This window comes from Artibeus jamaicensis, unplaced genomic scaffold (genome assembly GCF_021234435.1).
Source record: "Artibeus jamaicensis isolate MK-2021 breed Jamaican fruit bat unplaced genomic scaffold, CSHL_Jam_final contig_781, whole genome shotgun sequence".
Classification (NCBI taxonomy): Eukaryota; Metazoa; Chordata; class Mammalia; order Chiroptera; family Phyllostomidae; genus Artibeus; species Artibeus jamaicensis.
The window spans coordinates 3,862,275-3,876,784 of NW_026521968.1; the positions used below are offsets into that span (position 1 = coordinate 3,862,275).

The following is a 14,510-nucleotide window of genomic DNA, read 5'->3' on the forward strand; positions in this document are numbered from 1 at the left end:
AAGGGTAATGGGTGGGACAAAGTCTCCTCAGAAACCTGCCACTGTGGATTCTACCTGACAGAGCCCAGAGCAACAGTTCCCTGGTGTGGGTTTGGCAATGATCCTGATTTCTGTATGATTAGTAAATACTGAGTATTGTGTAATGAGCCTTACATCTGGAATAGAGAAACTGACATATGCCAAGAGTAAAAGTGCATGGGATGGTGCAGCCTTGGCTCCCAGGCAAAGTTTTCTCACCTTGATTTTCCACATCTTTTAGTGGGTCCACCCCTGGAGACAGGATGAAAAATATGGGAGTGGCTGGTCCTGATTCTTCAAAGGAGGCTGCAAAATCTAATGCTCTTACCACCACATATTTGCTTCCTAAAGTCTCTTCAACAAAATGTCTTCCAAGGAAAAAAAAGCACATATATGTTTATCAGTCCCAAATAATAACACTTGAGAAACAAGTCTATAGCAATGGAAGGATGTGCTCAAGGTTATGGGGTTGGTACTTATAGAGCTAGGACCAACTCCAAGAACTACTTATTAGGTTAACACTTAAAACCTGTGTTGCTGGTTGCCAGTCTGCTCACCTAGATCAAGGCTCCTTCTAAATTTCTATCTACCCAGGCCACTACTCCTCTGTGAAGCCTGGTGTCCTGTCATATTACCACCATCTACCAGAAGACCACTAGAACCAACACCTTCTGAAAGCTTCCAGGCAACTAAATCCTCCATACTTCTTATCCTGTGATCTTCCACTTATAGTTTAATGCCCTCTATTCCCTCATGTTCTGCCATTATCTGTGTTTTCTTTCATCCTACTCCACTTACCAATGTTCCTTTCCAAACTGTCCAATTGTATACTAAATAAAACTTTGAAGCTGCAACCACTTCCTGACCATCTGGTCCAGCTCCTGGCATTAGCTCTCCCCTGAGGACACAATTTTTCCTGTAGTCTTTCAGCTGGGCTCATTCGCCTACATCTGTTCTATCTCAGGATTGGGAGGTGGGACCATGACCCTGCTAACTGATGACTATTGTTTGTAAGCCATTATTTCTCTACTCATGTGGCTCCATTGCAGCTCATTTCCCCTGACTGTGTTACCACCACACCTGCTCATCCTCTGGTCACTGTACCCATTCATGGAACACTTGGACACTTGGTTCAAGGACTTGCACCAGCTGGAATAACATCACCATCCATGTGGACAATCCTCCAAATTCTCAACCATCTTCATTTCCTCCCCAATTCAGCCATCCAAGCCCATGGCCACACCCTCATCCTCATTATTACCAGGGAACTTCTATGTTGGAAACCACAAATGGAAACACCTCGCTCTCTGACCAGACTTCTCTTCCTTACACTTCTCTTAGTGATTTACCTTCCTTCACTTCTTCTTTGCCCTTGTTGGTGCCACTACAAATGCTGTATCTGGGCCTCCTTAGTGGTTTTTAAAAAATATTTTATTTATTTATTTTTAGACAGAGGGGAAGGGAAGGAGAAAGAGTGGGAGAGAAACATCAATGTGTGTTTACCTCTCATGCTTCCCCTACTGGAGACCTGGCCTACAATTCAGGCCATGTGCCCTGACTGGGAATCAAACCAACAACCCTTTGCTTCACAGGCCCACGCTCAATCCAGTGAGCTATACCAGCCAGGGCCTTAGTGTTTTTTTTTTTTCCTAATCATCCCCTCATTCTCTTTACTTCTTTCTTATCCAGTGAAGAGTCCATGACCTATAACTTTTTTCTTTTAAAACAACTTTCTTGAGGTATAACTGACATATAAGAAAGTTCACCCATTTTAAGCATATTATTCAATAATTTTTAATAAATCACTAAATGGTACAATCTCACCATATACCAGTTTTAGAACATTTCATCCTGCCAATAAGGCTTTCATGCCTATTTCAATAATTGCTATTCCCTTCTTCAATTACTAATTTGCTTTCTGTCTCTATAGAGTGCTTGGCCTATGACATCTAATCACTCTCTTGCCAAAAACTCACTTCCCCTGTCTAACTCTTATTCCAGCACACCAACTTAGAATGGCTGGTGCTCTGGATCAACTTAATTTGGAATCTACGCCTTGCTGTTGTATGCATGCAAAGTAATCTAATTGTGAGTAATGGAGCCATGACGCATACTTTCACTAGGTAGACCCTCAGTGCTATTTGAAACTCATTGCATTTCCCAGGTCAGCCTTATTTCATTTTTTCCCCACAGACCCTGTTTAAACCTTCTGTACTCTCCTCAAATCTACAGCCCTGTTACCTCCCCTTTCACACAAACTCAGTTGAAGATCTTGCTCCCTGCTTTTCAGAGAAAACAGAAGTCATCATATAAAACCATTCTCAAGTTTCTACCATCCTTCTACCAGCTTAACAACATCCACATCCATCTCTTTCTCTCTGTGATAAAAGAGATATTATTCCTGCTAAGGATGGCCCTTCCATTTGTGCTCTGGATCCCATCATCTCCTGCCACATTCATTCTCTATGACAAGCATCCTTCTCAGTGCTGATACTGATGAGTACCTCTTTCTACACTGTCCACCCACATATCAGGAAAATACATGGCAAACACAGGCCTTGGGAGACTTTGGATGTTGGTACAAAGCCTCCCATTACTATAAACACCTAGCTTTTGTGCTCATCCCTGTTAGTTTGCCCATAGTGAGACTGCCCATGCCTCCCCTCCACAACCCCCTGTCCCCTACCGCATGGCGTAAGTTAGCCGGTCGGGCCGCATGGCTCTCATCATGCAGAGCTGCTGCAGGGCAGTTTTGTTCTTCCACTCCTGTGGGAACTTCTCCTTCTCAGGACATTCTGATTCCACAAACTTCTTCCAGCTCTTGGCCGACCCCTCAATGTCCCGATCCAGATTATAGAATTCCTCCATGGATGAAAGTGCCTAGGAAATTTTAGAGAATCTTGCTCTAAAATGCAGTTTCTCAGAGCTATAATTTGCACTGTGTTGGAGGTTAAGGAGCAAGGTGGTATTATAGACATATTTCTGTCTCATTTATACTACATTCTGGACCCCTGAATCTTCCTCCAGGTAAACTCAAGGAAGAGGAAGGATTTTGATCAGCTCACCTTTAGCAAACTGCCCCAATAATACACAAGGGTTAGCAAACGAAGCATTTGGAATATTAGCAGCAGAGACTAAGTAGCACCTGCCTGCAGGGTATTACATGGAAAAAGGGACAGGAAGGGATGTCATAGAGTCTGGACATTACATGTCCGATTCCTCCCTTTCAAACCCCTATTCACTACACCAGCCACTCCCATCAATTCCTCTCTCAAAATGTCTTTAGAATCATTGATTATGTATCAACGTCGACTTGAAAACTTCCATGAATTGCCTGCTTCCATAGAAATTGAGTCCAAATAAAAAACTTGTCAATCAAACCTCTTCCTTTAGTTCTTTGTACCAATTCACCCAGTTAACCAGGGGGTCTCCTGCTTTCCTACACTGTCCAGTCATGTCTGACCCCAACCTTGAACCCCTGCCAGACCCATCCCCACCTCCATTTCTTGGTCACACTGCTTCTACCACACCAGAGGTCCTGGTCTTCTCTCCTATCTTGTGACGGTCATGACTGATTATTAGTTTTTAATGTTCTACAAGTTGTTAAAGTACAGTTCAAAGTCAGCCACCACCCTCCCTCTAACTTAGAACACATACTCCCCCACCCATCTTTTGTGACCACAGAGGTCATAGCTTTTATAAGGAGACAGACTTAGTTTTTGGATATTTGACCGCTGATAGCTTTTCAGCCTTACCCCTCTCTCTTCCTCTTTGGCTCCACATCTAGGCAAGCTGATACATAGGCCTGGGCACCCCTTCTGGTGCTGGATGAAAGGCACACCCCACAAGCACCTGCCTGTGCCTAGGAGTCTCACCTCATAATTTCCTTAAGAACCCTAAGGCAGCCTCCTTTCCCAACTCTCTCAATCCACTTATAGACTGCTGGGGGTGCCCTTATTTCCCCCCAAAGTCTTATCATATGAGTAATAAACTTTCCCATACCTTCTCATGTATGTGTGTGGCCATCATCTGTTGATGCTGGAACCAAATTTGAGGGTGGGTCCAACCCGTTTTTCCAGAGTGCCTACATACACCCCACACACTCACTTAGACACCAAGTTACCTGCAGCCTTTCTGCTATCACTCAACTCTGCTTGTACGTTTGGTTCCCCCCAATGAGAGCAAAAAGTAGACTTTGTCCAAAGCACCCACCACAATGCCATGAATTTTAGGGAACCCACGCATCCCTGTTATTTGAATTATTCACTCATTCATCTGTTATTTATTGAATGCCTACTACATGCCAGGTACTTGGGAATACAAAGGGAAATAAAAGACACATGCCTTCCAAAGGAGCTTGCAATACTCAGCTCAAGAATAAGAGAATATGAGGGAGGCCTTAGGAAGTATGTAAAATCCCATTGAGCAGAAAGAGAGGCAGAGAGAAGGGAAGGGCATTATATGGAGAAGGATCAACTAGAGCCAAAATCTGCAGAGGGAAGTGTGGGGCATGACAGCAAGAAATGTGACTGTGAGTCTTATAGGTGACAAGAGGAAGGTAAGGCTGTAGAGGGACAGACACATTTGACCTGGGCTTGCCTAGCTCTTTGCCCATTTTGGTGAACCCCTCCCTGTCCTGTCTTTTGTGCCATTTCCCATGGGCTCTGGGTTTCTCAGCTTCATTGCAACCACTGAGAGCAGGGAACACATCTTCATGTGTCCTAGGAAGTGGTGTGGAGTTATGTGTGGGATGCTGGAGGAAGTGCCAGGAAACAAGAGTTCTGGTCCCAGGGACATCTCTTATGAGCCTTTTATGACTTGGACTGGCTTTTAACTTTTGTAGGTTTGATTTTTCTCATTTGGAAAATGAAGTTAAGTAATTGCTTGCACAACTCATACTCTAATATAGATGCAGTGCTCTGAAAACTCTAAAGTCTGTTCTTGTGCTTTCTTGGGGCTTCTATAGTTATTGAATGGTGATCGCTGATTTGCTTGTCTGTTTCTCCCACAAGATGGTGAGTTGCCTGTGGGCAAGAACTTTCTTAGCTATCTTTGTATGCCTTGGGCACAGGAGGCTGCCTGGAACTTAGGAAGCACTCAATGAATGCAGTTTGACATCTGGGCGGCCATCAGGAAGGCTCTTGACAGGCTGAGGAAAGCTGCAGCTGCTGTAATTATTTCTCTCTGCACGGTGGAACTCATGTTCATCTTCACTCAGGCAGCACATCAGCCCTCTTCCCAGCTTGTATCACCATTACCCCATCTTTGGTCCCATTGCCCCCTCTGGCATCACCATGACACTGAGCAAATGACACTGTCTTTAGTGCTCCCAGCTGCTTTGGTGGGGTGGAAACATGCTTTCTCAGAGCTCTGGATGGAGCACAATTGCAACATTTAATCTTCCAAATGAGGTAAAGGCATTTCTAATAAGTTAAATGGAAATGACTAATTAACTTAATTACATTGGACTGTGCAGCAAAATACCACTGTGCTAAATGGGCATCCAGAGTGGTAGTGAGGGGCCTTTCAAAGGCTAACAAAGGCATGTATTACAGATGAGATTTTCTAATGAAGAGCAGAACATGCCTGGTACCTTAGGGTTCAGCATTGATGAAACTTAAATTCTTACCAAGGATACTAATAAAAGCAATAGTTCATCACAAAGATTTCATTCATTACCCACCTATGAGTTCTGCTGGGAAACAAGGCAAACCATCTTCCTCATAAGATAGAACAGTTAAAGAATTTTGTTTTTATCATGTCCTATTCAATTATTTTGTTTCCTTAGGCTAAAATCCAACTGAACACTTAAAAAGAGCATTTATCAAAGGCTTCAATGATGGGCATACACATTGCATTGTATTTTCACCTGCTCACATCCTGTACTGTGATTCAGTTTGATGGGGCTGAACTTGGCTGCTCCACAAAACAAACTCAGATGCACACACACACATAGACAGAGATAAAACTTCACTCACTTGCAAAAAAGCGTTTGAACAGCAAAATGAGCTTAGCCCACAAAACCAAACAAAAAAAGTGAAGGGAAGAACAGAAACTAAACAACGCTTTTTGTTAAAAGAGGATGAAACTAAATTGCACAGTAGCTTTAGAGTTGTGAAGAGTGCTTTTGAATCATTCATTCTTTGTGATTTCTGCTGTAGAGGGCTTTGTGGGATAATAGAGGGAAAGGCTACTGGACTTAGTCCAATTGGGCAACTTGCAATTCCTCAAAGTTTTTCCTTCTATGGGCAAATTTTATAAGGCACAATCCATATCAACCACAGCATGTATGCACCTTAAAGATGGGTAATTAATAATTGTAACTGCAATGCAGTTAATTGTGTTTCCCCAAAAGGTATGTTGAAAAACTAACCTCCCAGATTTGTAAGTGAGACCTTATTTTAAAATAGGGTCTTTGAAGGTGTAACCAAGTTAGAATGAGGTCAGTAGGGTGGGCCATAATCTAGTATGATTGATGTTCTCACAAGAGAAGAGACCCAAAGACACACAGAGGATGGAGGCAGAGATAGAAGTGATGTTGCAACAAACCAAGGAACACTTGGGGTGACCAGGCACCAGAAGAAGCAAGGAAGTATCTTCCCCTGGAGTCCTTTTGGAGGGATCATGGCTTGCCAGAACTTTGATTTCAGACTTCCAGGTTCCAGAAGTCTGAGATGATCACTCTCTGTTGTTTTGAGCCACCTAGCTTGTGGTACTTTGTTATGGCAGCCCTGGGAATAAAATATAGTAGCTATAACCATAACCAGCTTCTATTTACTGAACATTTATATGTCTGACATAATCCTTTGAGGTAGGTATTATAATGATCACTTTGAAGACAAGAAAAGAAAGTCTTGGAGATAAGAAACATGTCAGAGGTCATACACACTGGAACTTGAACTTGAACCCAGAAATGTCTGACCCCAGAGCCTGTGTTATCTGGTTGATCCCCATCACTGATCCCATTCTGCAGAGAAACTCATTCAGAACTGCTTTCCAAGATTTATCTTCCACAAGGGCATCAAACTATGTCATTGTTCTCAAGGTCTGGGGCAGTGCTGTTTAGCAAGGGAGCCACTGGCCATATGTGAGTATAAAGCACATACAATGTGGCCAGGGTGACTAAAGAAACACATTTTAATTACATTTTATTTTTTTAAATTTTAAAAATATATTTGATTAATTATGCCATTACAGTTGTTCTACTCCCCCCTTCATTTCCTTCCACCCTCCACTCCCCTCCCTCACTATTCCCCCCTTTAGTTTATGAACACGTGTCTCAAGTTCTTTAGATTCTATATTTCCCATACTATTCTTGCCCTCCCCCTATCTATTTTCTACCTACCGTCTATGCTGCTTATTTTCTGTACCTTCTCCCCCCTTCTCCTTCTCCCTCTCCTACTCCCCTGTTGCTAACCCTCTATGAGATCTTCATTTCTGTGGTTCTGCTCCTGGTCTAGCTGTCCTCTTAGTTTGCTTTTGTTTTAGGTGTGGTTGTTAATAACTGTGAGTTGGCTGTCCTTTCACTGTTCATCTTTTTTATCTTCTTTTTCTTAGGTAAGTCCCTTTAACATTTCATATAATAAGGGCTCGGTGATGATGAACTCCTTGAATTTGATCTTATCTGAGAAGCACTTTATCTGTCCTTCCATTCTAAATGAAAGCTTTGCTGCATAGAGCAATCTTGATTGTAGGTCTTTGGATTTCATGACTTGGGATACTTCTTTCCAGCTCCTTCTTGCCTGTAAGGTCTCTTTTGAGAAATCAGCTGACAGTGTGATGGGAACTCCTTCGTAGGTGACTGTCCCCTTATCTCTTGCTGCTTCTAGGATTCTCTCCTTCATTTGAATCTTGGCTAATATGATGATGTGACTTGGTGTGTTCCTTCTTGGGTCCAACTTCTTTGGGACTCTCTGACCTTCCTGGATTTCCTGGAAGTCTATTTCCTTTGCCAGATTGGGGAAGTTCTCTTTTATTATTTTCAAATAAGTTTTCCACTCGTGGCTGCTCCTCTTCCCCTTCTGGTACCCCTATAATTTAGATGTTGGAGCGTTTAAAGATGTCCTGGAGGTTCCTAAGCCTGTCCTCCTTTTTTTGAATTCTTGTTTCTTCATATTTTTCTGTTTGGTCATTTTTTTATACCTTCTGGTCCACTCTCTTGATTTGAGTCCCAGTTTCCTCTTCATCACTATTGGTTTCCTGTGCATTTCCCTTCATTTCAATTAGGTTAGCCTTCATTTGTTCCTCTAATTTGTGACTAAAATCAACCAGTTCTGTGAGCATCCTAATCACCAGTGCTTTGAACTGTGCATCTGAAAGTTTGGCTATTTCTTGGTCACTTAGAATTATGGGTTCTGGGGCTTTGAGTTCTTGAGCCATGTTTTGCTCTGTTTGTGCCTGTTATATATGAGGAGCAGAGCCTTAGGTGTTCACCAGGGTGGGGCAACCCAGGTCACTGGTTTGTGATGCTGTATGTGGGAGTGGAGTCAAAGAGGTGCAATAGCAGTCCCCTCTGCTGCTTCCTGCTGCTGGGGCCTGCGTGGTCTGTCTCACTGCTTGCTCCTTCCCTGGTTTATCTGCGCGCGAATGTGTGACCGCGGTCAGCCTGCCGCCTTGTGCCCTTACTGGGTCTGCATGTTGCAGCTCCACACCTGGGATCCACCCACGGCTGCCTGCGTACCTGGGTTGGGGGGATCTTTCTTGCCCGACCCCACTCTGCTGCTCGCTTCGCCCCTCTTACTGGTCTAGCTGAAGGGTTCGTTGTTGTTGGACTTCCATATAGGTTAATTTTCTGTGTTTTGGCTGCATTTTTTGTTACTAAAACTTTGTTGTCTTTAAACTTGGTTGTGTAGGAAGGCACAGTGTTTCCACCTACACCTCCATCTTGGCGGAAGTCCCTAATTGTATTTGATTTTAATTATTTAAATTTAAGTTTAGAAATTGGAACTTGCTTTAGTAATTGCAAAGCTTTTAAGTATGTTTGGAACAACTTGGGTATATGAATCAACCATTTTAATCCTAAAATTTTATGAAAGATAAATTCAAATCAAATATTTTTGACAAACAGCATCTAATTGAGAAGTACTATAAGTGTAAAAAATGCACAGCTGAATTCTGACTTAACACAAAAATATAAAACATTTAATATTTTATTAGTGACATTTATAACAATTATATATTAAAACGATAATACTTGGGCTTATTGGGTTAAAGAAAATATATTATTAAAATTAATTTCATTTATTTTTACAAATTTTTTAAAATCACTTTTTTTTAGAGAGAGAGAGGAATGAGAAAGAATTATGGATTTGTTGTTCCACCCACGCATACATCCACTGGTTGACTCTTGATTGTTCCCTGACAGAGGATCAAACCCACAGCCCAGGTGCATTGGGCTGATGCTCCAATCAACGGAGCTACCCAGCCAGGTCCTCACTGATTTCTTATTACTTTTTTAATATATGGCTACTAGAATATTTTAAATTACATGTGTGACATACATTATATGTTTTTTGGACAGTGCTACCTTGCAGTGTCCATTCATTCATAACTTATGTAGCCTAGAAGAGTTGATGGTTTTCCACACATATGTTCTGCATTTATTATAATTATTCTTAGGCATTTTGTGACATTTGATTTTGTTTCTGTTGGAAATGGAGTTCTCCCCTGTTTCTTTCTCATATATTATTCCCCTTCTTATTTGCCAGATTGGGTCCAGCATGAAAAATTAAGTTAATAAATAAAAATCAATCACACCTTTATTATTTAGATCAGGGATCAGCAAACTGCAACCTGCAGGGCCAATCTGGCTCACCATCCATGTATGTAAATAAAGTTTTATTGGAACTCAGCTATTCCCACTTGCTTACCTATTGTGTGTTACTTTGGCAGGGTTGAGTAGTTATGACAGGGTCTGACCCTTAAAGTCTAAATATTGATGATGTGGCCCTGTACAGAAAAATTTTGGTGACCCCTAATTTCCAGGCAGCCCCAAGAATATTTTAAAAGTAGCCACACACTCATTAAAAAAAGTTAAAGAAATATTTTGGGCAGTAGGAACATGAGCAGAATGAGCCTTGAATCTCCAAACATGAACCCTTTGAAGGGAAAGCATGCAATATAAGTGATTAAGTGTGGGGCTCAGTAATAAAGTAAATGAAACTCAGATGGATCTCAAGGGGATGATGCTGAGTAACCCAGACAATCTGAAAAGATTACATACTGAATATTTCCACTTACATGACATTCTTGAGATGACAAAATTAGACAAATGGGGAACAGATTAAGTGGCAGCCAGGTATTAGGGATGGGGGAGGGAGGAGGCCGATATGATGCTAAAGGGTGACATGAGGGATTTCAGTAGTAATGAAATTTTCTATATCTTGACTGTGATGGTGATTACATGAATCTTCACATGTGACACACACACATACAAAAGTGCACAAGAAACTGATGAAATCAAAACAGGTTGAGTGGATTATATCAACATCAGCTTCCTGGTTGTGACACCGTACTACAGAAATGCAGGATGTTACCATTAGCGGAAATAGGGTACAAGGAATATACCTATTATTTCTTATAATTGGCATGTGAATCTATGTTGTCTTCAAAGTTGAGTAGAATATATAAAGAGAAAGAGCCAATCACATTCCTTCAGACTCATACCTCTTTGTGCTGTGAAACATAAAAAATGCAACAAATGTGGAAGATCATAGCCCAGTCCGCTCTGTGTGCAGGGGCCAGTCACCCCACAGCACTGGTTCCAGCCTCGCTGCTCAGTTAGGTGGGACGAGTTGGCTACCCCCAAGGAGGGCAGGCCTGGGTGGGCTGAGCCTGGATAATTCAGTCAATCGTTACTGCTCATCATCATGGGGGACCTGTGAGTACAGGCACTGTTCCTACTGATCTTTTCAGTGTTCATAGAATCCCATCTCCACCAAGCAGAGTAACACGGACAGAAAATGGGATTTGCCCTCAGGAAAACCAGAATTTGAGTCCTGGATTTGCTACTTATAATATGTAGGACCTTGCTTTTTTCATACTTTCAATGGAACAGACAATCCCTATTGCCCAGGTGAATGTGAAACTAAAATAAAGTAATACATTTCTAAGGTGCTCAATAATTGTGAACTATGATTGACCATGGAAAATCCCAGGCTGCTTTGAGGCTGAGTTAGGATTCACAGGAAGAACAGAGTCCGGCTTCTGTTTCATGGAAGTGCTGTCTCCACCCCAGCCCGAGGACCTCACAGAGGAGCCCAAGCCTGTTGCAGCCTTAGACACTGGAGGATAAAAGGCAGCCTAGATGTGGCAGAACAGTGCACAGGATCTCACACCAGCCAGTACCTGCCAGTCCTCTGTCCCCTGTCCTCGGTCCTCCCCTCAACCTTCCCAGCTTTGCTGTGGGTGCACCTCACCTGTGTTCTAATAGCTCCATGATAAACCCCAAAAGAGAGCTCTGCTGAATTCCTGGGGACAAGTATCAGAGAAACCCCAGGAGATGAGAACTTCACCTTTCCAGAGACTGGTACTGACCTTGATGGCACCCCAGGCCTGGTGGGAGAGGAAGTCCACTGGACTGGGGGAGCTGGTCTGCACTGGAGCTCGAAGCAGGAAATCCAGCTCTGCGGCACCTGCCTCCTGGTTCAGGAGGAGAACCTGTAAGTTGTTGAGAGATACCACACTTCCTTAGCTGGTGGTAGTCACGAGGTTGCCACTCAGTGTGACCACTGTTACTCTAGCAATAGAACTTGTCCATCGATTTTGATTGATAAAAGGTGGAGTGAATAAAGGGTAAATCTGCCCTGGCTGGTATAGCTCAGTGGACCGAGGGCAGACTGTGAACCAAAGGGTAGACAGTTTGATTCCCAGTCAAGGCACATGACTGGGTTGAGGGCCAGGTCCCCAGTGTGGGGTGTATGAGAGGCAATCACACATTGATCTCTCTCTCTCCCTTTCTCCTTCCCTTCCCCTCTTTCTAAAAAAAAGAAATAAACAATTTTTTAAAAAGGAAGGATATATCTCTGCGTATCACTTCTGCATGCTTCTGTTTTCATATCAGTGTGGCATAATTGCACATAGTGAATGACTGCGTAAATGGTTTATGGTTTATGTGTCAATCATAAATGCTATGGAATACATTTCTTCCATCCATTGAGAAGATGACACACACAAATGACATGATTTGAGGACAATGTCAAAGTAATATATGAATATATGCGAAGTACAAGTGCATATATGAATCAACAATGCTAAAGAGTTTCTAGAATAAGGGAGTCGCCAGTGAGCAGGGGTAGGGGAATTCATTTGACTGAACTTTCTGTAATGGTTTTGAATTGGGTCTTGGAGATGCTAAGAAACGGGACTGTTTAGACAGGAAGGGGAGGCTCTCCAGGGAGGAGGTGATGGGAAGTGCAGAGACAGAGGGAATCAGTCAGGTGTGTGCAGGTAAGGCATCATCTTGTTTGCACTAACTCATGCTAAGAGGTGCCTAGGAAATTGCTTTCCCCTCTTCACATGTTATTCTCTGCTGAGGAGTAACAGACAGAAATGTTCACAAAGTAAAAATAATTTTGTCAGTTTGATAAAAAGTCTCTAAGGAGATAATTGGCTAGAAATGATAGATGAGGTGGAGAAGCCCTTGTAAGATGAGGTTGAAATATTCACAAGGGGAAGAGTACAAGCTGGGTTGAGCAGGGGTGGGGAAGTGGGAGTGGGTGGGGAGCTCCTTGGGGCCTGGGAAATAAGCAGCAGGAGGGAAATGAGTCTATCCTGGGGCTCCAGTTCCTTCTGTGAGGGCTAAGTTGCCATCTCTGTCAGTGTGGGGAACATGCAGGGTAGAGACAAGCCACACTAACACTCCCCAGGAATCCGGCCCTGGAAACATGGAGTCAGCACAGAATTGACCTGGGAATATCTGACTTTGAGAATTGGAAGAGGCCTCAGATAGTCTGGTTTGTGCTCCTAATTTATATATGGAAAAAAATTCCAATGCAAAAGGATAAGTACGAGGGGATAAATTTTTGTGTTTTTTTATGTTAACAGAAATAAAAGACAAGCATTTCTAATTAACATTGGAAGACTCTAGCACTCCTAAACCCTTGAGCATCATAGTTGTAAAAGATATTTTTAAGGTCAAGACTACTATAACTGCAGAAAGACATTTGCAAATTCATTTTCCAGGGGGATGTTGGGACATTAAACTTGCAACCCTAAAATTAAATGATTAATGAAGGAGTCTCTAAGAAAGTTCTTACTGCATCTCAGAAAGTGCCTAGTTTATACTATGGCCAACCAATTTTATCTCGGGGCTGGCTTGGATAGATTGGTAGTGGCTGCTGGAGGGGTATGTTGAGGAGGATCTTAGATTATCCAGGATCAGCAAGAAAACATGCAGTGACTGATTAAGCAGCTCTGCCATGAGTGGGACAGTATGGGGAGCATGCATATACCTAACAGGACCTTCTTGTCTGACCTCTCTGCTTAGAGCTCCAATAGTCTTCACATGCTATAGGAATTGATGTTAAAAGAAGTTACTTATTTATTTTTTACACTTGTTGATTGGGCACTAGAAAGTGACTTTTTTTCTGGAAATTTCCTCAACTCATTTTTACCTGAAAGGTGAGCTGGGCAAGGTAGGTCAGCTTGTCACACTCAAAGAGCCCACGGGTGGTGTACTGGTATACGGAGAAGGTGATGCTGTCTATCAGGTTGGTCACTCGCTCCTGGAGGCTCTCAGCAGGGCTAGCCTTCTGTACAGCCTTCTGGAAGACGGTGCTGAAGGCCTGAGGGTCGGGGGGGCAGGCAGGACATAGGTGATTTACACAGCTGTCTTTGTTTACAGTGAGTAGCCCTACCTGTGAAAACATTATAATTTCTGAGTCACAGAAACATTTTCCCAGCATATCCTGCTAAGAAGGGACAGTGGCAACAAGAAAACTTTTGTCTTTGTTTATTGTTTTCTTAGTTCGCTCATATGAATTATTATGTTGTCACAATGCAGGAAAAGCTACAAGACATGAAGAGAAGAGCCTATGTTTTGATCAGTGAAAAATAAATCTCCAGTGGCCAAAATAATTAAATCAAATAAGTTTTGTTGCATAACTAACCAAATAAAAAGTAAATACAGTCAACAATAACCAGAGGGGACTATTATTCCACCCATTAGATTTTAAACTTTAAAAAAATATTTCTTTAAGGATTTTATTTATTTATTCTTAGAGAGAGGGGAATGGAAGGAGAAAGGGAGAGAAACATCAATGTGTGGTTGCCTCTCACATGCCTCCTACTGGGGACCTGGTCCATAACCCAGGCATCTGCCCTGACTGGGAATCAAACCAGCGACCTCTTGCTTCACAATCCACAATCCACAATCCAGTCAGTGCTCAATACACTGAGCCACACCAGCCAGGGCCAGATTATAAAACTCTTGATGGCAGAACCAATGTTTTGTACAACTTTGTTGTCTTAAAGAGACCCTTGTACCTGACAGG

At 42.5% G+C, this 14,510-nt stretch overlaps 1 protein-coding gene across 2 annotated transcripts in view; it reads right to left on the reverse strand.

Moving 5' to 3' along the window:
• Positions 1–14,510, reverse strand: part of DNAH9 (dynein axonemal heavy chain 9) — a 368,257-nt gene that overhangs the window by 43,159 nt on the left and 310,588 nt on the right. For both annotated transcript variants that reach the window (XM_053672723.1, XM_053672722.1), the window contains exons 58-61: positions 13,632–13,802; positions 11,554–11,676; positions 2,705–2,898; positions 238–386 (exon numbers count right to left, since the gene is read on the reverse strand). In XM_053672723.1, coding sequence (XP_053528698.1) covers positions 238–386; positions 2,705–2,898; positions 11,554–11,676; positions 13,632–13,802 — 637 coding nt within the window. The remainder of the gene's footprint in view (positions 1–237; positions 387–2,704; positions 2,899–11,553; positions 11,677–13,631; positions 13,803–14,510) is intronic.